Source organism: Ochotona curzoniae, unplaced genomic scaffold (assembly GCF_017591425.1).
Source record: "Ochotona curzoniae isolate NIBS_2020 unplaced genomic scaffold, NIBS_Ocur_1.0 scaffold_4701, whole genome shotgun sequence".
Classification (NCBI taxonomy): Eukaryota; Metazoa; Chordata; class Mammalia; order Lagomorpha; family Ochotonidae; genus Ochotona; species Ochotona curzoniae.
In genome coordinates, this window is record NW_024467122.1 from 68,497,822 (window position 1) to 68,519,847 (window position 22,026).

The following is a 22,026-nucleotide window of genomic DNA, read 5'->3' on the forward strand; positions in this document are numbered from 1 at the left end:
GAAACCCAATGCTGTGCCTACTATTTAATATTTTAATATTCATTAATATTGAAATAATTATTCTGAGTTTTAAAATATCAAGCTCCACTGGCATTTTCAAATACAAAAACATATCAAAAATAGTCTAACACAAGCAGTAGGAACAATTTGGCCTAATTTACCATTGAAGTACCTCTTATATTCAAAAGTGCTCAGAGACTTTGAATATATATATGATCAGAAGCAATGAAATGTTAAGCCTTAAGAAGGATTATAGATATAATAGTTACCTTTAAATAAGAGTTGTCATGTGGCAGGAATAACTTGCTCTGTTATTTCAAGAAACCAAAAATAGGAGAAATTGAGTTTAAAAAAAATTCAAATTCATGGGCCTGGCATGGTAGCCTAGTGGCTAAAGTCCTTGCATTGCACACATGAGATCCCATATGGATGCCAGTTCTAATACCGGCAACCCCACTTCCCATCCCAGCTCCTTGCTTGTGGCCTGGGAAAGCGTGGAGGACAGCCCAAAGCCTTGGGATCCTGCACCCGCGTGGGAGACCTGGAGAACGGTCCTGGCTCCTGGCTTCGGATCAGTGCAGCATCTGCCATTGCAGTCACTTGGGAAGTGAATCATCAGATGGAAGATCTTCCTCTCTGTCTCTCCTCCTCTGTGTATATCTGCCTTTCCAAAAAAATAAATAAAGCTTTAAAAAAAAAGCCTTCCCAATAAAAATGAGTAAATCTGAAGACAAACAAATTAGATGACTTATTACAATGTCTCCCAGTTGTGTATGTGCTTTAAGGCTTATTTATTTATTTGAAAAGCAATTATAGAATGAGGAAGAGGCAGAAAGAGAAAAAAAATGTTCTGTACTTTTGCTTATTCCCCAATTGGCCACAACAGCCAGCACTAGGCCAGGCAGAATCCAGGAGCTGGGAGCTTCTTATAGGTCTCCCATGGATGCAGGTGTGCAAGCACTTGAGCCAACTTCTGCAGCTTTCCCAGAGCAGTAGCAGAGAACTAGATCCAAAGTGGAACAGCTGGAAATCAAAAGGAATCATAGGAGATGCCAGCACCGCAGTTAGTAGCTTAAGTTGTACCACAATGCTGATCCCTGCCTCCCAGTTTTAATTGAATGGAAATCTCTCTGCCACCTCTATATACCTACTGTTCTCAGAGATAGAAGGAACCGTTTTAACAGTGTTGGGTGGACCCATCTGATCCTGTAATTTTTCCAAAAGTGGGTTACTCCAAGGCAATACAGTAGGATTTTGTAGATATGTGTGTAAATATATGTATATACATACACAGTTTAGGCTTTATTATGAGTAAAAACTTTTTTTTTGGAGAGGCAAAGCAATAAAGGTCGATAGAGAGAGCTCCCATCACAGGTTTACTCTCCAAATGGCCACATCTCAGTCTGGTCAGGCCAAAGACAGGAGTCAGGAAAGCCATCCAAATTTCCCATGTGGGGGGCAGGGACTCCAAGTGCTTGGGCGATCCTCCTCCACCTTCCTAGGTACAGCAACAGGAAACTGCATAGGAAGCAGAGCAGGCAGTACACTAGCTGGCTCTCGTATATATCTTAAAGAACTACAAACATTTTTTTTAACTTATTTGTTAGCAAAGAAACAAAGCTCCCATCCACTGATTTGCTCCCTAAATTAAAAAAAAAAAAAAAAAACCTTGAAAAGGAAAAGTTTAAGTAGGACCTGTGCCAAACTAAAATGAAATATCAAATACTATACACATGAAATGTGTAGGTTCTTTAGCATCAGAACTTTTTAGAAACAATTATGCATCAAAATGGACCTCCCTGGGCATACCACTATAAACTTTCGTTCATTAGTGAAAAATAGCAAATCAAGTTGCAGACCCACTAAAAGTTTACTTTAATAGCCTTGAGTGATGCTTCTCCTTAAAAATACAGCTGCAGTACTTGGGATAAAACATTCTGTCTCCAGTTCATCAGCATTCTGTTTAGCATCTGCCTCTAAAAGTCAAAGCAAAAAAAAAAAAAATGTCATGTACAATTATCAGAACACAGACAATTTGGAAGTTAATAAAATCAGGTCAGTGAGCTATCTGTATTTAAAGGAATAAAATAGAAACATCTGGTAGGACAAAATCTTAGGAAGTACACTAATGGATAGTATTTTGAATAAGCATCATTTATTGTAAATTTCAGAAAAATATTCCAGTTACATCAGTTAATTTTGACAATAGACTGTTACCTAATAATATTATACCCAATTCTCTAATTATATCATTAGTTGTCCTGGAAAAGGTAATAATTCGGAAGAGCTTTAGACATAGCTCAAAGTTATTATAGCATAATTTGCATTTCAAGTTTTATCACTTTCCAACTTTGAAAATACAGGCCTTAAGGATAATATTCTATAGCACCAAATAAATTGCATGTCCTAAGAAAAATCCTATTAGTGTAGTCTATGGAACCATCCTCCCGATTCTCTTCTAGTATTTCATCTTGTTGGCTAGCAACCGTTTACACTGTCAGGATCAAACTGTCCTTAAATTTTTTTATGGAGAAGATATCCGTCCAAAATTTTTTAACATTCCATATTTTGCCCCCATTCTGAAAAATGATAAAGATCACATTTAATTAATACTGTTTTTTTAAGTGTACACAAATCTAACTTTGTTTTTTAGCACAAATAAAAGGAATACAATATAGCACCAATTCAGTAATCCAGTGACATCAGTACAAAGGTCTAAGCAAGTCTAAGTACAGCCAATTAACAATTTGAACATAATGTGATGATTTAATTTTAACAAGAACATGTTTAATAATAAGCAGAAGAGCAAAATACTATTGAATATAAAATTCAGTAAAGATAACCTTGCAAATTTTCCAATTTCAGGACTATTTGCTTTTGAACAATTAAATTTTAGCCTCATTTTAAAAATAAAATGCCTATTCAAAAAAGCTAATTGGAAGAAACACATCTACGCAGATTTACATCTCAGAATAGTGGAGTAAACAGGACAAATTATTCAAAGATGAATGAGGAAGTTCTATTCTTGTTCGTCGTCTGTGTCATCGGGTTGCACAGGACGTGATCTGTGGGAAAATAATCATTCAAATGTCAGCTGCTTTAAAAAAAAAAAAAAACCAGGGCTAGCCTTGTGGCATAGGGAGTAAAGCTACTGCCTGAAATACCAGCATCTCATGGGCACTAGGTCATGTCCTGCCCACTCCACTTCCGATACAGCCCCCACTAAAGGCCTGGGAAAAGCTGCAGAAGATGCCCTCAAGTGCTTGGATCCCTGCTTCCCCCACATGGGAGACCTGGAAGAAGCCCCTGGCTCCTGGCTTCAGCCTGGCCTATCCTTGGCCATTGGGGCCATCTGGGCAGTGGACCAGCACATGGAAGATCTCTCATTTCTCCCTCTTTGTTCAATGCTACAGAATATGACTTTCAAATAAATAAACCTTAGCAAAAAGAGAGAAACAAAATTAATTACAAATCTATATATTAATAGTGCAATTGAGTCTGGTCAAGTAAAAAAGAAATTAAAGTCTATTAATTGACAAACACCTACAAATCTCAAAATTTAGAGTAATATTTTTAAAACTATTTTGCCTGTTGATATGCTGCATCAGTGGGTTTTCTTGAGAATATGTTGTCACTTTTTTCTTATAAAAAAAAAATGTGTTTTCGTTGGAAAGGCAGATTTACAGACAGAGGAGACAGAGACCTTCAATCTGCTGGTTCATTCCACAAATAATTACAACAGCCAGAGCTGAACTGATCCAAAACCAGGAGCTTCTTCTGGGTCTCTCATATGACTGCAGGGTCCCAAGGCTTTGAGCCATCCTCCACTGCTTTCCCGAGTCATAATCAGGGAACTGGATGGGAAGTAGAGCAGCTGGGAGTCAAACTGCCACCCATATGGGACGCCAGTGCTGCAGGCAGAGGATTAGCCTGTTATTCCACTAAGCTGAGCCCCACGGAAACTCTATTTCTACAGCATCTTTCAACATGTTAAGTATATTGATAAATTCTTGTAATCCTCCAAAAAGAACTTTATAATAAAAGCCAAAAAATTAACCAATCTATTTGAACATATGAAGCATATTGCAGATTGTCATATTTAACTGTATATGCTTTTCAAATATGAATATATTACCTAATTAGGAAAACTCCAAAATTGTTTGTTAACCTGTTATAACTTTTGAAAAATGTTTATTCGTATTTTTATCTATTTGAAAGGCAAAGCAACAGAGGGAAGGAGAAAGAAAGACATCTTCCATCTCCTGGCTTACTTCCCAAATGCCTGCAACAGCCAGAGCTGGGCCAAGTCAAAGCCAGGAGCCAAGGACTCCATCCATGTCTGTTTTATGGGTAGCAGACTCAAGTATTTGAATCATAGTAGCAAAACTGGATCTAGAGCCAGGGGCAGGATTCTATGCCAGGCACTGTGATACATGATGTGGTGTCCCATGCAGCAGCCTGACAACCATACTGCAGTGCCTTTTCTGACAACTGCAGCATTTGGAAAACATTTTACATTACCTCAAAGCTAGCTGGTACTCATTACAACAATTTTTCTATAGAAAAGATCAATTTAAAACTTAGTCATAAATCATAATTTTTAGAACTGACAAAGATTTGTGAATTGTACTCTGAAATATTTAGCTTTTAAATTAGATGAATAAATTGAATGGTCATTGAGCTATGTATGAAAAAAGAAAGCTAAAACCAAGGTATTCTGATGGGATATAAAATTATCATTGACTCATGTGCTATTGTAGAGAGATCTCATTGTATTTCTTGGAAATCAATTTAACCAATTAATACTACAATGACCTCAATTTCCCTTTTTGCAAGGACTTGGTTTACTTTAGACATAACAAGCCTAAGTAATATTCTTAACAAGACCATACTTGTAGCCACATTCCAGAATATAGAGTTTATGGTGTAAGTCCTGATAAACACATTTACTATTTCAACAAATGGATAATTATAATTCTCCTAGACAAACACAAATCTAAGAAGAGTTCTAAAACAAAAGTAAAACTCTATTATGTAAAGTTATTCTGCACAGCCATAGTGATTATGGGCATTTGAGGAGTGAACTAGCAGATGGAAGTTGACTATCACTTTCTCTGCCTCTCAAAAAATTCATGAAAAAAATGAAGTATAAGGATAAGTTTCTTTTGATACAAAAATATTTTTAAATCCATGCATAGTTTTCATAATAATCACTTTCTATGAACATTCTGAAGACCCCTCATAAGGGTGGCCACTGTGGTATGGCAAGCTAAGCTGCTTCTTGGGGCACAGGTATCCCCCACTGAGTTATCAGTTCAAGCTCCCACTACTGTGCTTTTCATCCAACTCCCTGCTAAAATGCCAAGGTGGCAGCAAAGGATGGATCGATAACCTGAGTTACCTGCGGGAGACCAGCACAGAGTCTGTGGCTCCTGGCTTCAACCTGGCCTAGCCCTGGTTACAGCTATTTGAGGAGTGCACCAACAAATAGAAGTTTCTCAACATCTCTCTCTTCCTCTCTCCATCTCCTTCCCTCTCCTCTTCTCTCCTCATCTCTGTTATTTTGCCTTCCAAACAAAGCTTTAAGAAGAGACCTTCATAAAATATTTTCATTTTTTGCAGCAAATATTTTAACTCCATTTTCCATGAACTTTTATAATAGCTGTACATTTTCATAGACATTGTGCAGTATTTCAACACATGTATATAAAATATACTGTTCAAATCAGGTAATTAGCAATCCTGTTTCCTTTTGTTTTCTTTATGCTGGGAGCCTACCAGCTCCTCTGTTTTAGTTCTTCCTAGGATATATAATACATTATCGTGAACTGTAGTTACCCTATTGTTTTGTTCCATGCTTTCTCAAGTGCCCTCTAATAACCTCTCATGATGGAAAGCTTTATAATGTAGGTTTTATCCTGTGATGATCAGCGTTAGAGACACATTTAGCTTTACTGCCAACTACCTTATTTCCCTAATGTAAATCGTAAATACTTCAAGAAAATTAAAACATGTTTTATGCAAAATCTTTTCAAAAGTGTTTATTTTCAACTACTTGAAATGCAATGAGTGAAAGAGAGAGGGGGGAACAGAGACTGTCTTCCTCCTGCCTCTCACAGCACACAGCAACAGAAAGCATTACTGGAGTGGGAGTAGCAATGAGTTGAACACACCCTGTAACAATGGGCAATGGACTTCCCAAGCAGTGGCTTAACACATGGTACTACAATGCCCACGTCATGCAGAACTTGACTGTTAGTTTGTTCATATTTGAAAGAACGAGGAAGAATGATCCCAGACAATGAGCAGGAACTATTACAAAACACTCATGAAAGCAAGCCTATTCAAAAATAAAAGCCTCAATTTAAAAATGTGTCCCTTTGGTTGTGATTGTTCCTGAAACCTGAAATCCTAACAGTAAAAACAAAGGCAAAGATTTACTGCTAAAAAGCTGAAACATAGGTATTAGACACTAACCAGTGATGCAGTGACCTTTTATGAACAACAATTAACAACTTTTAACATGTTGTATCTCTCAGTCTAAAATTTTATGTGTGTATTTGTAATTAGAAGGGAAAGATGGAGAGAGACATCTCCCATTTGCTAACTCATTCCCCAAATGCCTGCGATAGTCAGGGCCAGGCCGAAACCAAAGTCTGGAACTTCATCTGACTGCCTCACATGGTGGCAGAGGCCTAAGCATATGCACTGCTGCCTCAGAGTGTGCACTCCGAGGAAGCTGGATCCAATGTCATAAAGCAAGCACTTCCACTAGACACTCCGATATGGCATCAGGCCTCACAAGTGGCAGCTTAAATTGCAGTGCCACACACCAGCCCGATCACTCCCCCACTCCTGTATCACTCTGCCTTTCAAGTAGATGAAAATAAATAAATGCTTTCTAAAAACAAGGTTTCCACATATACAGGCAGTTGTAAAAGTTTTGCTTTCCAAAAAATCAAGACCATTCTGGAACCATAGGACTAGGTTTTATCTTAAAATATTAGCTGATACAAAAAAATGATTCAAATGTAGCTGTTTTGATCGCCAACTTTTTGTCTTTAAACAAAAAGTACAAGAGTTGTAAATTTAAAGCAGGTGAGTTTCAAATATTCACCTTCCAAATACCAGATTTATGTTATTTTGCCAACTTCTTTGCCTCTTAATTTCAAACTGTATCACATGTGCCTTCTAAACAAATTAATTTTGAATTTTGAAAAGTAGTCAACATGCAAAAACAGAAAGCTGCATTTTAAGATTAGTTGAAGTTAATGCATGTGTAATCTTTTGAATCAAGTTAAGTATGGTAGTAGATGCATGAACTTCACTTATTGCATGGAAATGTGTGAAGAGAAATGGCTATCATGTCATTTGTACATGTATATGCAGGAATTACTCATGCTTGGATTAGGACTAGATTCCAGTCCATCACTGCCCTGATACATGTCAGTTACTACATATCAAGTCAGAGTGTCAAATACAAAGCACCAGAGCAGTTCAGTTCCCAAGAGAACAGTGAAAGCTCCACAATGAAATACTAGAGTGTATGCTAGTATTTCAGCATTAAATTAAGACTGCTGATACAATACACAAAGGACAGATACCTGGTAGTTCCTTCTAATGTACATCAGAATAATATTTTCTATTAGCTATCTAACAGCTAATAGTGACCCAGAATAAAAAATTGAATATCCATTCCATAGCCAATCCTTTTTTTCTCTCTAGATCAACATGAAATTATTGATTTTAAGTTAAATTGTCCATATTTCTTAAGCCACGTTTATTGAAATTAACTAATTTTTGATGTTGTCCTCAATCTGCCATGTGAAATTCATTCATTATCTAGTTAAATCTTTCAGATGCTCTTTTTAAACTAATTCAGCTTGTGACCATCAAGATTTTCTGTGTTAATAAAATAAGGAGTAGAATCTGTAAATGTGATAAAGACCTGATTTTTTTTTTCTCCCCTGCCACATTAGACATCTAGGTGCCATTTAGATTGGGTTTGGACTATGATTTGGAGAGCTGTAATTGTTTCTTGGCATGAGATTCTTAGCAGAGATGTGGAAGGTCAAGGGAGACTAGAAAGAGGATGGCTGTAAACTTTACGCTGCTGTTGGGCAATGCTTTGTTGGTGGTTTCACAGTAAATTTGCACAATATTTTTTTACATAAGTTGAAGTAGTTACTTTTTGAGGCTAGCAATGAGAAATAGATAATTGGAATTCAAACTATATTAACCAACATGGAATTGTTTTTGAAAAAATACTAAGGGAGAAAAACAGACAATAAAAGAATGAAGGCATTAAGTTAATGGTAAATCATATAGCATTTACTATCTCAATAGGAATGTATCCTCTCTGAGTTACTGGAATGAGTGAAATATAATGCATTTTACTAACATTTGAAATTTGGGAATGAAGTAATGTAAGAAAGAGGACAAACTTACAGAAAACACTTGCTTTGGAGACAGGTTTTGGCATGGTGGCAGCAGTGTTACTTGACCCTCCCCTGTTACTCCCAGCTCTGATTCCTGCTAGCATGTGCCCTAGGAAGCAGTAGTTGATGATTCAAGTAGCTGGGTTCCTGCCACTCAAACAGGAGATCCAGATTGGGTTACCAACTCTTGGCTTTGGTGAGCCAATTTTTGAGGGTGTTTAGAGAGCAAACCAGCCGAAATGAGATCTCTCCCTGCCCATCTGTCACCCTATAACTTTCAAATAAAAAAAAATAGTTCAAAAATTTTTGGTTTACATCTTCTTACTGGCTTTAAAGGAAAACTAAAGTTACTTGGTATTACTTACCCTTTATTTTCAAAAGATAGTTTCGTTATAAGTCAACACATGAAAACTTACTTTCTGTTTGCCACTCCTATCCCACTGCTTCCAGCCTCTTCGGGAGCCAGATTCTCTTTGTCAGCTTCTTGGGAAGACAGCCTGAAGAATTCTCCAATTCCTTTTTGCCACTTGGGAGTTGGGCGCACACACACCGGATTCCCTCCTGCATACTTATTTTCAGCTGCAAAATATAAAAGCAGAATTAAATAAAAACCAAGAATACACTTCCCATTCCTTAAAAGCTTTTATTCTTTCTTTAGCATCAGCTTGTCAAAGACATTGAGATTATCTTAAGGATAGAGTTAGGAAATGTAACACAGTAAAGCTATATTCAATTAGTACTTTCAGTTTGATAGTTATCCTATAAAAAGCAATAGGAATTTTTAAAAAAATGATTGCTTGATTTGAAAGGCAAAGTAACAGAGAGCTTCCATCTACTGCTTTACTCCCCAAAGGGCCACAGCAGCCAGGGCTGGGCTAGGCCAGAGATAGGCCAGGACTCCCATCTGCGTCTCCCACATGGGCAACAGAGACTTAGGTATTTGGGCCATCTTCCATTGCCCTTCCAAGCCCATTACAGCAAAGCTGAATAGGAAGTAGAGCAGTCAGAATCTGAACTGGTTCCCTCACATAGAATGCCAGCTTTGTAGGGTGTGCCTTAACTTACCACACAGTGTCAACCCCAAGAGAATGTTGACAACTAGAAAATATTCTTGGGCCCAGCAGCTCACTGCTTACAGCCTGGGAAAGCTGTAGAGGATGGCCCAAAGACTTGGGACCCTGTACCCATAAGGGAAGTATACAGTGGATGGAAGATTTTTGTCTTCCACTCCATAAATCTGATCTGCCTTTCCAATCAGAATAAATAAATCTCGAAAAAAACTTCATATTTTGTTCATAGAACTATTTCAAAGTCTGCTCCTATACTACCATGCTAAAATGTGATAATAGTTTTTCATAATATAAGGTAGCATCATTCAGTATAAACTATCAAAATTTTGCTTTAAAAAGTCTTTTAAAGGGCCCGGCGCGGTGGCATAGTGGTTAAGGTCCTTGCCTTGCACGCCTGGGATCCCATACAGGCGCCAGTTCTAATCCCGGCAGCCCCGCTTCCCATCCAGCTCCCTGCTTGTGGCCTGGGAAAGCAGTTGAGGACGGCCCAAAGCCTTGGGACCCTGCACCTGCGTGGGAGACCCGAAAGGAGTTCCTGGCTTCGGATTGGCTCAGCTCCAGCCACTGCGGCCGCTTGGGGAGTGAATCATCGGACGGAAGATCTTCCTCTCTGTCTCTCCTCTCTGTATATCCGCCTTTCCAATAAAAAAATAATAAAAATATCCCGGATCCCGGGCGTGCAAGGCGAGGACCTTTAACCACTTGCGCCACCGCGCCAGGCCCAAAATAAATCTTTTTTAAAAAAGTCATTTAAAGCACATAATAGGCAATGTAAAAGCTTCTAGAAAAATGGGTTCCACTTTGCAAAGCACTTGGCTCCTGCTCAATTCATAAGAGAAGTCCAACTCTTGGTTCTCTTTAAATAATAACACAGAACAAAAATTGAAGAAAAAAAGATTTATTTATTTGAAAGGCAGAGCAGTAAAGAGCAAGAGAGAGATTCTGTCTGCTGATTCACTCCCCAAATGGCCACCACAGGCTTGGTGGGACCAGGCCAGAGCCAGGAGCCAGGAACTGCATTCTGGAATCACATGGGGATGGCAGGGGCCCAAGCACGTGGGCCATCTGCTGTTTTCCAGGTATATTACCTGGGAAGTGCACCCAAAGCAGAGCAGCAGGGACTCAAACCAATAATCCAACTAGGATGCCAATATCAGCTTAACCGGCTGGCTATATCACAGCACTGGCCTCCTTATGAAGTAACGATCCACAGGAGAGACTGGCAGTGTGGCATAGCAGATAAATCCACCACCTGCAACACCAGTACCCATGTGGGAGCCAGTTTGCATCCTGGCTGCTTCACTTCTGGCCCAGCTCCTTGCTAATGGCTTGGGAAAAGCAGCAGAGAAGCAGGCCCGAGTGTTTGGGCCCCTGTTACCGACATGGGAGACCCAGATGAAACTCCTGGTTGGTTTAGGCCCTTGTTATGGACATGGGAGACCCGGATGACGCTCCTGGTTTAAAGCCTGGCATAACCTTGAGTATTGAGACTCTCTGTGGAGTGAGCCAGCAGATGGATAACCTCTTTGTCTCTCTGTATATTTCTCCCTCTGTGTCTCTGACTTTCAAATAAATAAATCTCTTTTTCTTTTTTTTTTTATTTTTATTTTTTATTATTGGAAAGGCAGATATACAGAGAGGAGGAGTGACAGAGAGGAAGATCTTCCCTCCAATGATTGACTCCCCAGGCGGCCGTGACAGCTGGAGCTGAGCCAATCCAAAGCCAGGCGCTTCTTCCGGGTCTCCCACACGGGTGCAGGGTCCCAAGGCTTTGGGCCGTCCTTGACTGCTTTCCCAGGGTCACAGGCAGGGAGCTGGATGGGAAGCGGGGCTGCCGGGACCAGAACCGGCGCCCACATGGGATCCCGGCGCATGCAAGGCAAGGACCTTAACCACTGCGCCATCACGCTGGGCCCAATAAATCTCTTTTTCAAAAAAAAAAAAAAAACAGTGCAGAACACCAACAGGAGCAAATTATTGTGACTACATTTCTTTTTTTGTTGGTCAAACTCTACGAGTTAAAGTTTACAACGGTGGTTTTCATATAGATTGAAGTTATGTTTGTTATAATTTTCTTAAAAGTATTTTTTCTTTAAAAAGCAGAATTACAGAGGAAGAAAAAAAGACAGTTGTATGGTGGCATAACAGACTAATACTATAGCTCTGCTGCCAACATTCATATGCGCACTGGTTCAAGTCCTAGCTGTTCTACTTCCAATATAGCTCCCTCTTAAAGGCCTGAGAAAGCAGAGGAGAATGGCCCAAATTCTTGGGTCTCTGCACCCTATGGGAGACTTGGAAGAAACTCCAGGCTCCCCGCTTCAGACCAGCAGAGCTGGATATGAAGTAGAGCAGCTGGAACATGAACTGGCGTCGATATGGAATGGCGGTGCTTGAAAGGTGAGGATTTAGCCACTAAGCCATTGCACCGGACCTGGCCCCTGGAACTTTTTAAAAGTAGAAATGGACTCTTTTTGAAAAAAGGATGTTAGGAGGCCTTTGGCCCTGAAAGTTTAGACACCCATGGCCTACAAAGGAGTGGCTGTGCTAGAAGCCTGGCTCTGGCTCCCAGTTTCAGTGTCTTACAAATAAAGGAGGCATTCGCGGAATGACCCAGCAGGTAAGACCTCTTTGTCTCTCTGCTGCTCAAATAAGTTAATTTCTGAAACTGTAAAAAAAAAAAAAAGTAATAATTTTTCCAAAGTGTCCCTTTGGGAATGCTTTCACATGCTGCTAGAAAATATAGAGCAACAGTAGTTTCACACCCAGCCCTGCTGACTTAGCTAAATTCACACATGCACACAACACATAAACTTCATCTTCTGTTAAATAAGAAGTTACCAATTTCATAGTCACCAGAATTAAAAGTAGAGATTTTAAAATAGCTTAAAGGATACATTCACACACATTTTTTCAACACATTTCAAACACATTTTTTTTAAGATTTCTTTTTTTTTTAACCTGAGAGGCAGACTACACAGAAAGGAGAGTTTTACATTCTTTGGCTCACTCCTCAGATGGCCACAATGGCCAAAGGTGCGTCAATCCAAAGTTAGGAGTCAGGAGCTTCTTCCTAGTCTCCCTTGTGGGTGCAGGGACCCAAGGACTTGGGGCCATATTCAGGAAGCTGGATTGGAAGTGGAGCAGCCTACACAAACCAGCACCTATATAGGACACAGGTAGATGACTAATGTGCTACGTCACAGTGCCAGCCCCTAACACATGTTTTTCAAGATTTCTTTTTATTGTAAAGTCAGATATACAGAGAGGATGATCTTCTGTCCATTGATTCACTCCCCAAGGGGCCACAACGGCAAGGGCTGAGCCAATCTGAAGCCAGGAGCCCGGACTCTGCTCCGGGTCTCTCATGTGGGTACAGGGTCCCAAGGCTTTGGGCCGTCCTCGACTGCTTTCCCAGGCCACAGGCAGGGAGCTGGATGGGAAGCAGGGCCGCTGGGACTAGACCGGGGCCCATATGGGATCCCAGGATCCCGGCATGTGCAAAGTGAGGACATTAGCCACTAGGCTACCATGCCTGGCCCTAACACATAGTTTATTAAGGGACTGTTATTAAGGGCCAAATGGCTGTGATGATTCAGCCATTGTGATGCTCACAATGGAATGTGGCCCTTAAGGAATTCATTCTAGCGGTACAGAGCATAAGATAATCTAAATTCATCTACTCTTCAAAGTTTTACGTACTATTTCTTTTCACGTAAAGTGACTGAAATATTTTCCACCAAAATGGTTGGAATAGGGGGAAACAGGAGTTGGTGTGAAGACTTTATGAAGTCCTAAACAGCACTTCCCCTTATGTTTTTTAACGGAACCTTTTAAAATGAGCCTTCTTGCCTATCCAAGTTCTTCCTGAAAGGAATGAAAGCGCCAGATGGCAGATACTTTCACATCCTTCCCACACAAGAAACAGCATGAAGTGACTCCCCTCGGAGACTCCACTCCTGTTTTCCCAAAGGCAACATCAGGAGCCACTAAGTTAGACAACATTTGGCCCCCACACGCCCAAAGAGAGAGAGAAACGGGATGGAGGCGGGAAGGGATTGCCCTCCTGTTTACACTAGGAAGCCAGCACCCAGAGCACTGCTAGTCGTGGTCCTAAGGCTGGAGAGCGGTGCTTCAACCCCCAGCCGGCTCTCCACATTAAGCAAAAAGGTAAAAAGAAAGTAACTTCGAAAACAAGCCCTGGGGTCCCTGACCCCAAGGCTTGAGATTCTCTTCTAGAAAACCGCACCCCACTCCCCCACTCCTGCCCGCCAAAACGCCCATCTCTCAGTGGATTAGGGAACGTAAGGCCTATCTCTAGGAAAATCTCCGGCCAGGCAGGACCGTGGTGGCCGGCCCGCTGCCCTCCCCTAACACCAGCATCTGGCAGGGTCCTTACCTCTTCTAGTCGACGGGGATGCAGAGCTGGTGGCAGAGTTGTAGGCGCCAAGCACCTTTCGGGGGGCTCGAGAAGCCACCACTGCAAAGAAGCAGCAGCAAAGAAGGCTCGTAAGAGAGAGGCTCGCGAAGGTTCTTCCATGCCCCCCTCCCCTGCCGCCAGTCTCCAGGCCACTTTCTCAACGCAACCGCCCCCACCTCTGTCCCAGGACCCCCCAAGGCTCGGAGAAGAGCACCCCGCGTGCAGGCAATGGTCACTCCCCGATCCTTTGCAGTTCCCACCGCTTCTCCACCAAGGTCAAGGGGCCACCAAGGCGCACGGGGCCAGCCTGAGGACCCCGCGCGTGGGCCGAGGAAGCGGCCATCTCCCGCTTCGCCAAGGGCTGCCAGGGGCACGGCTGCCCTCCTGGACACCGCGCCCCCTAGTCACCGCCACCGTACCTTTTCTGTAGGTGCTCGGGACGCTATCGGCTTTAGTTCGTACCATGTTGTTGGAACCCGAGGAGATGAATCTAAGAAGCACCAGTCGGTCGGCCGAAAGTCCTCCTAGCTGCTCGGGTGCCAGTGGACAGAGACGCGTAGCAGCGGGCTCCCGCCTCCGTTTATATGGCTCTCTTTCCCGCGCGCTCCAAGCCCTCTGGCGAGCCACCGCGCCCATTGGTTCTGCGCCGTTCTCCCCGGACCAATTGCCAAGGACCCACGCAAGGGAGGAAAGGCTGGACGGGACACCCACCCGTCCATCAAGTCGCTGAGGTTTGTGATTCGTACCCGCGCCAGGTGGGCGGTGCCAGGGCGCTCTCCAGAGCGGGTACCCAGGGGTGAGTGCTGAGAATTCGCAAGAAAAAATGTGGGCCGTATTAGAAAAAGTGACATTAGTAAAAATGCAAACAAGCAAAAACAGAAAATTACAACTTATTTTTTCAAAAGTTACCATATGATGAACTTAAATTTCAACCTGTTTTCTCCCTGGAAAGGTTGAAATTAAGCAAACTTTTCCTACAAAATAGAAGGGTTTTTGAGTGATTTAACCGCCCCACCCACCTACCCATTCCACGTGAACGCTGATCTCAGCGTCCGTATTAAAATACTTCTATGGCCTGGGGGAAAGGGAGTTAATATAGTTGACTTAATAAAGACTTTTGTTTTTACACAATAGGAAACTTAAGAAAAATAGGTGACATTTATGCACACATAGAAAAAATAATGAAACGTCTTCCCCAAGTCTGTTATGATCTCTGAACAGCTCCTTAAAAAAAAAAAAAAAAACTCTGTGTAAAGGGCACAGGATGAGCTTAAACCGAGTGAGCACAACTCTAGAATGGAGGAACATAAGTGTTTTCTGTTTCAATGCTTTTATTATTGCTTCAGTATTCCCTGTATTCACTTTCTGAATAGTATGAATAAAACGAGATCAGATAAACTAGCCCTGGATGTATTCGGTTAACTGCTCAATTGAAAGACAATCCTAGAGGCGATCAGATCTTTGAGTTCCGCACACACACACAACACGCACACTTTGAATTTTAATGGAGTCATTAACTATTTAGTGTAGAAGTTAGGGTTCTAGACCCAATCTAACTGAGGGAAATATATTGGCAGTTGCTTAGGGATTTTTTTTTCCCCCTCCTTAACCTAAGAGTCTAAAGTTAGAGCCAGATTCATACCAGATCCCCAAGCCCCAGGGTGTTCCTTTGTTCTCTAAGCCCTGTGATTGCTAAATTCCATGAGTGTCCTTTGCAGTTACAGACCCATTTACCTGACTCGGAATCCTTTGATTTGAACTCCTGTCCCAGATGCCAGCAGAGATTAGAACTTCAGAGCCTTACCAATTTGTTTGTTCTTCTTCCTTGTACATACCAACTAAATTTCCACAAAGAATCGCAAATATGCCTTTTTATGTAGGGACAACCTGCAAAGAGCAGGTCTTCAAAGAAGTTGATAGAAATCTTATTTTTAAGAAACTGTGCATGAATTTCAAAATTATTTTTGCGACAAAACTTACAATTTAATTCCATTTGATATGAATTTTTGAGGTGCTCTCATGTTGCTGTAATTGTGTTTTTATTAGTATGTTGTGTTTTGTATCCGAATGATGGCAGTCAGTGGTGTGCGTTATGGAAAAGTAGAAAGAGAGAGAGAGAGAGAAAGAAAAGAAAAGAAAGGAAGGAAAGAGTACACAGAGAAAATTTAATTGAAATATTCACTTTTTTCTCCTTTAGAATTCAAGTTATGATTTGAGCCTCAAAATATTGAAAGACTAAGACTTTAAGAAAGCTTGTAGTAGATTTGACTAGAATTTCCACCTAAACTTATACCAGAAAAGATCTTTAAGTCTTTTAACATGAATGTGTTTTCTTTCTCTGTTTAGTAGTTTTTAAAATAGACATGAGCTGGCATTGTGGTACAGCAGATTAAGCCATTTCCATAACACTGGCATCCCTTATTAGCATGGGTTTGAGTTTTGGATGCCCCGCTAGTTCACTCCCCAGATGACTTCAGTGATCAGAGCTGTGCAACACCCAGAAAGAAGCTTCATCCAGGTCTCCCAGAGGGTGCCAGGACCCAAACCCTTGGCCATCCTCCCAGTGTTTTCACAGGTAGATTAGCAGGAAGCTGGACAGGAACTGAAAGCAGCTAGGACGTGAATGGGTGCGTCTTTTAGGATGCTGGCATTGCATTGTAACTTTACCCATTATGCCACAGACTTGGCTGCTATACCAATGATCTTAGCCTCTTGCTAACTGCACCTGAGAAAGCAGCAAAAGATAACCCAAGTGCCTGGGCCCCTGCGACTGCCGTGGGAGACCTGCATAGAGTTAGAGGCTCCTGGCTTCAGCCGGGCCCAGCCCCAGCTATGGTGCTCATTTGTAAATGGGCCAGAACACAAAAGATTTCTCCCTCTCTGTTTAGAGCTCTGCCTCTCAAATAAATCAGTCTTGAATAATAAATCATCACGTGTGGCAGGCATTTTACACAGGAGTTAGGATGCCACTTGGGACACCCATGTCTCTTATTGGAATGTTGAGGTTCTGACCCCTGCTCAGCTTCCAGCATCACTTCTGCAGTACTTCACTAATGTACAGCAGGTAATGGTTAAAGTACTTAGGTCCCTGACACATGGGAGACACAATGAAGTTTTGGGCTCTTGGCTTCTGCCTGGCCCAGCCCAACCCTGACTGGTGCTGGCATCTGGCAACTAAAGCAGCAGATGGAAAAACACTCATTCTGCTCTGCCACTCTGCCTTTTAAATAAATAAACTGGTAAAATTTTGAAAAACATGAGCCTGGCGCCGTGGCCTAGCTGCTAAAATCCTCTCCTTGAATGTGCCAGGATCCCATATGGGCGCCGATTCTAATCCCAGCAGTCCCACTTCCCATCCAGCTCCCTGCTTGTGGCCTGGGAAGGCAGTCGAGGACGGCACAAAGCTTTGGGACCCTGCACCCGTGTGGGAGACCTGGAAGAAGTTCCTGGCTCCTGGCTTCGGATCGGCATAGCATTGGCTGTTGTGCTCACTTGGGGAGTGAATCATCAGATGGAAGATCTTCCTCTCTGTCTCTCCTCTCTGTATATCTGACTTTCCAATAAATAAATAAATCTTTTAAAAAATTGAAAAATATCCTAAATGACATTACAAACTACAGATTGCAGTTATTTTTGAAAATGTATTTATGTTTAATTGAAAGTCAGAGCTACATCAGAGACAGAAGGAGAAGTAGATACCTCCCATTTGCTAGTTCACTCCCCAGTGGCTGCAGTAGCCACGGCTAAGCCAGTCTGAAGCCAGGAGATAGGAATTTATTCTTGGCCTCCCACATGAATGCAGGGGCTCAAGGAATTGGGCCATCCTCTGCTGTTTTCCAGGCCATTATCAGGGAGCTGGAGGGGAAATGGAAAATCTAGGACTTGAATTGGTGCCTAATGAGATACTAGCATCTCAGGTGGTGATTTCATGTGCTACACCACAATACCGATCTGTTATGATTATTGATGGATGCCTTATGAGAAAAGGATGCGTATTTTATTTAAAAAAAAAAAATTTCAGGGCCCGGCACGGTGGTGTAGTGGTTAAGGTCCTCGCTTTGCATGCCTGGGATCCCATATGGGCACCGGTTTTAATCCCAGCAGTCCTGCTTCCTATCCAGCTCCCTGCCTGTGGCCTGGGAAAGCAGTTGAGGACTGCCTAAAGCCTTGGGACCCTGCACCCGCGTGGGACACCCAGACGAGGCTCCTGGCTTCGGTTCGGCTCAGCTCCAGCCGTTGAGGCTGCCTGGGGAGTGAATCATCGGACGGAAGATCTTCCTCTCTGTCTTCTCCTCTCTGTATATCCACCTTTCCAACAAAACTAAAAAATAAATCTTTAAAAAAAATTTTTCACTAGGCCCGGTGCAATTTTCCTAGTGACTAAAGTCCTTACCTTACACACGCTGGGATCCCATATGGCCGCCAGTTGTAATCCTGGTGGCTATACTTCCCATCCAGCTCCCTGCATGTTGGCCTGAGAAAGCAGTCTAGAACAGCCCAAAGCTTTGCGACCCTGCACCCCTGAGGAAGACCCAGAAGAGGCTCCTGACTTCAGATTGGCTCAGCTCTGGCCATTGCAGCCGCTTGGGAAGTGAATCATTGGACGGAAGATCTTCCTCTCTGTCTCTCCTTCTCTGTATATCTGACTGTCCAACAAAAATAAATCTTGTTAAAAAAATTTTTTTAGGGCCCGGCGCGCTGGCGCAAGTGGTTAAAGGTCCTCGCCTTGCACGCCCGGGATCCCATATGGGCGCCGGTTCTAATCCCAGCAGCCCCGCTTCCCTTCCAGCTCCCTGCCTGTGGCCTGGGAAAGCAGTCGAGGATGGCCCAAAGCTTTGGGAACCTGCACCCGCGTGGGAGACCCGGAAGGGGCTCCTGGCTTCGGATCGGCATAGTATCGGCCCGTTGCGCTCACTTGGGGAGTGAATCATCGGACGGAGGATCTTCCTCTCTGTCTCTCATCTCTGTATATCCGCCTTTCCAATGAAAAAATAATAAAAATAAATCTTTTTTAAAAAAAAAAGAAAAAAAATTTTTTAAAAGACGCATTTACATGAAAGGCAGAAAACTGAGAGAGAGAGAGAGAGAGAGAGAGAAAGACGAGAGAGAGAAAGACGAGAGATCTGCTGGTTCACTCTCACAGTGATCATAATGGTCACAGTGGCTAAGGGCTGGCTGGGCCAGGCTGAAGCTGGAAACTAGAAATCCCGTTCCAGTCTCCTACATAAGTGGCACAGCCCAAGTGCTTAGATCATATTCCAGTTTTGCTAGGGAACCAGATGGAAAAGCAGAGCAGCCTGACAGTCAGCACTTCATTGTGGGATGCTGACACTTCAAATGGCAGCTTAACCCGATGTAGCACATCACTGACCCCTACTGTGCAAAACATTTGAGATAATCTCAGGCCTGTACTGTGGGATAATGAGTTAAACCACTATCGGCAGTGCTGGCATCCAACATAGGCGCTGATGCTTTGAGTCGATTGCTCCACTTCCAATCTACCTCCTGGCTGGTATATCTGGGAAAGCAGTGGAAGATGGCCCAACCTTTTGGGGCCCATATGGGAGATTAGAATGGGGCTCTTAAGTCATGGCTCTGGCCTGGTCCAGCCTCAGCCCTTGTGGTCTTTTGGGGATGAGCCAGTGGATAGAGGATCTATCTCCCTTGCTTTCTTTATTTTTTTATCTTTAAGATAAATAAATAATTTGAACACTTAAAAAAAAAGACATACTCTTTGTCTTCAAGAAGTTAATATTTTAGTTTTGGGATAAAATGGATACAGATGAACTATAATTGCACCAGAAGATTTCAGTTTGTCAGATAAAATACAGCATATCCCTCCAGTGCAGGATTTAGTGAAAAAAGGGCCTGTAACATAGATGACTTTATCAAATCGATGCTACATGCATACATACATACCCGCTAATCTTAACTATCTGGAAAACAAAATATTTCGAAGTCAAGGAAAGAAACAAATTATATATTTTTAATTTGGAGAGTTGGCACTATGGTATACTAAGTTAAGCCTCCGCCTGCAGTGCCAGCATTCCATATGGACATCCATAAGATTCAAGTCCCAGTTGCTCCACTACTTATCAAAATCCCTCTTAATGTGCCTGGGAAAGCAATAAAGCACAGCCCGATCCTTGACCCTGCACCAATGTAAGTGACACAGAAGAAGCTCCTGGCTTCATGTCACCTTAGCTCTTGCCATTGCGGCCATTTAGGGGCTGCTCCCCAAATAGATAGAAGATCTTCTCTGTCTCTTTCTGTTAAAAAAAAAAAAATCTGCCATTTGGAAGGGGTAGACACCTTAGGGCCACCTGTGAGAATGTCACAATCGCCACCCAAATCCCCATTGCTTCTAAGCCCTGGAGACACCACCACCACTGCAGTAAAGCAGGCAGGTCCCTGCCTGAGATCGCTACGTGTGGAATGGACAGGTGGCCGAAATAACAGATTTTATCATGAGGGAAACTGCTGCAACTGGCCCTGCCTGTGTGACATGATGAGTCCCTCTTTCCGTCAAGTGGGGAGGGGATGGAACCCGAGGAACGGAGGACTTTACAGGAAAAAAAAAAAAAGACTGTCTTTCAAATAAACATAGAGAAATGTCTAAGACATTATACAGCATCAGGTCAATTATGTGGAAACAAGATAGCTACTATTAAATGTTGCTGGTAGTCATTTGGGAGTGACCTGGGTAATGGGAGATCCTTCTCTTTTTGTCTCTCATTCTCTTTGTAAATCTGTCTTTTCTGTAAAAATAAATTAAGTCTTTATAAAAAAAAAAAACATGATGAGTCTCTGTTTCAGCAATCTGGGGTTGTGATGGTAACTAATTAACACAGGAATTTCCAGAAAAAGAAAAACAGACCTTTAAATACACATAAATAAATCTTTCTTTAAAAATGTATAACATGGGGCCCAGCGGCATGGCCTAGTGGCTAAAATCCTCGCCTTGAACGTGCCAGGATCCCATATGGGTGCCGGTTCTAATCCCAGCAGCTCTGCTTCCCATCCAGCTCCCTACTTGTGGCCTGGGAAAGCAGTAGAGGATGGCACAAAGCTTTGGGACCCTGCACCTGCATGGGAGACCTGGAGGAAGCTCCTGGCTCCTGGCTTCAGATCGGCTCAGCACCAGCTGTTGTGGTCACTTGGGGAGTGAATCATCGGATGGAAGATCTTCCTCTCTCTCCTCCTCTCTGTATATCTGACTTTGTAATAATAAACAAATAAATCAATAAATAAATCTTTTAAAAAAATGTATAATATCAGGTTGTTATTTGGATACATGAAAACTAACACTAAATGCTGCTGATTTTTGTGAGTGAGCAAAGAAAAGTGTTTTTTCCAATAATAATTTATTTTCCTTTTGATGATGTTTCCAAAGTTAAAAATGATGCATGCCTATGTGCACCATTAACTAGGGTGGAGAGTGTCAAGGAATGGGGGAAATGGGTGAGACCATTATTTCTACCTCCTTTTTTCTTCATGTTATCTGGGAAAAGTGAGAAGAGAACCAGAGAGAGCCGCTCACAACAGCCCAACCACATCAGTACCCAGGGAGAGAGATAGTGCCTGTGCCCCCCAATCTCTTCCCAGATATGGAGCAGGTTCCAGGGGCACTGCTCAAGTGATTTTGACATTTCTGAGATGCTGTTGATTTCATTGCTCCAAGGCAGAGGAAATCCTTCCAAGGTCCATTAGCTGACATAGTCCATCTTAGAGTCTCCACTAGCCGAGATACTCACTGTCCAAGCTTGCCTGGGAGATCTGTTCAATTTGTTCTGCGCTCCATGGTACTAGATATCCTCAATGAGCTTGTTGTCATGCCCCTGTGTGTATCTGGGCATGTCATCTGCTGCACAGGTTTTAGCAACAGAGGAAAGCTAGTCCATGGTCAGACCACAGATCCTGTGCTTTTCCCTATGACTGAAATTTTGAGTCCAGTAGCCCAGTTGGGAGGTCCCCACAGAAACTTCACGGAGGATACCCCAGACCTGCCTCCTGTGTGTGCCAGCCAGTGTGGGGTCCAGTTCAGTCCTTCACTCACACACACACTGGTGCTCAATTCTGTCCCCAGCCTCATCACATA

General features: G+C 42.4%; 1 protein-coding gene across 2 annotated transcripts; it reads right to left on the minus strand.

Moving 5' to 3' along the window:
- Window positions 1-1,854: 1,854 nt before the first annotated feature.
- PCLAF (PCNA clamp associated factor) lies at window positions 1,855-14,530 on the minus strand. 2 transcript variants are annotated; one of them, XM_040968653.1, is made up of 4 exons: window positions 14,348-14,516; window positions 13,908-13,988; window positions 8,855-9,017; window positions 1,855-1,976 (listed from the first exon to the last, which is right to left on the minus strand). In XM_040968653.1, the coding sequence occupies exons 1-4, from the start codon at window positions 14,391-14,393 to the stop codon at window positions 1,964-1,966; spliced, it is 303 nt and encodes a 100-aa protein (XP_040824587.1). In that variant the 5' UTR covers window positions 14,394-14,516; the 3' UTR covers window positions 1,855-1,963. The 2 variants fall into 2 exon arrangements, with proteins under 2 accessions (XP_040824587.1, XP_040824586.1); XM_040968652.1 differs by lacking the exon at window positions 1,855-1,976 and adding an exon at window positions 2,137-3,065 and having other exon boundaries at window positions 14,348-14,530.
- Between the last annotated feature and the right edge of the window lie 7,496 nt (window positions 14,531-22,026).

Excerpts from the sequence above, each read along its gene's own strand:
- PCLAF (XM_040968652.1), bottom strand. The coding sequence starts at position 14,393 with ATGGTACGAACTAAAGCCGATAGCGTCCCGAGCACCTACAGAAAAG. Across the intron at positions 13,989-14,347 it reads CCCGAGCACCTACAGAAAAG|TGGTGGCTTCTCGAGCCCCC; the intron begins GTACGGTGGCGG and ends GCTTCTTTGCAG. Across the intron at positions 9,018-13,907 it reads ATCCCCGTCGACTAGAAGAG|CTGAAAATAAGTATGCAGGA; the intron begins GTAAGGACCCTG and ends TATATTTTGCAG.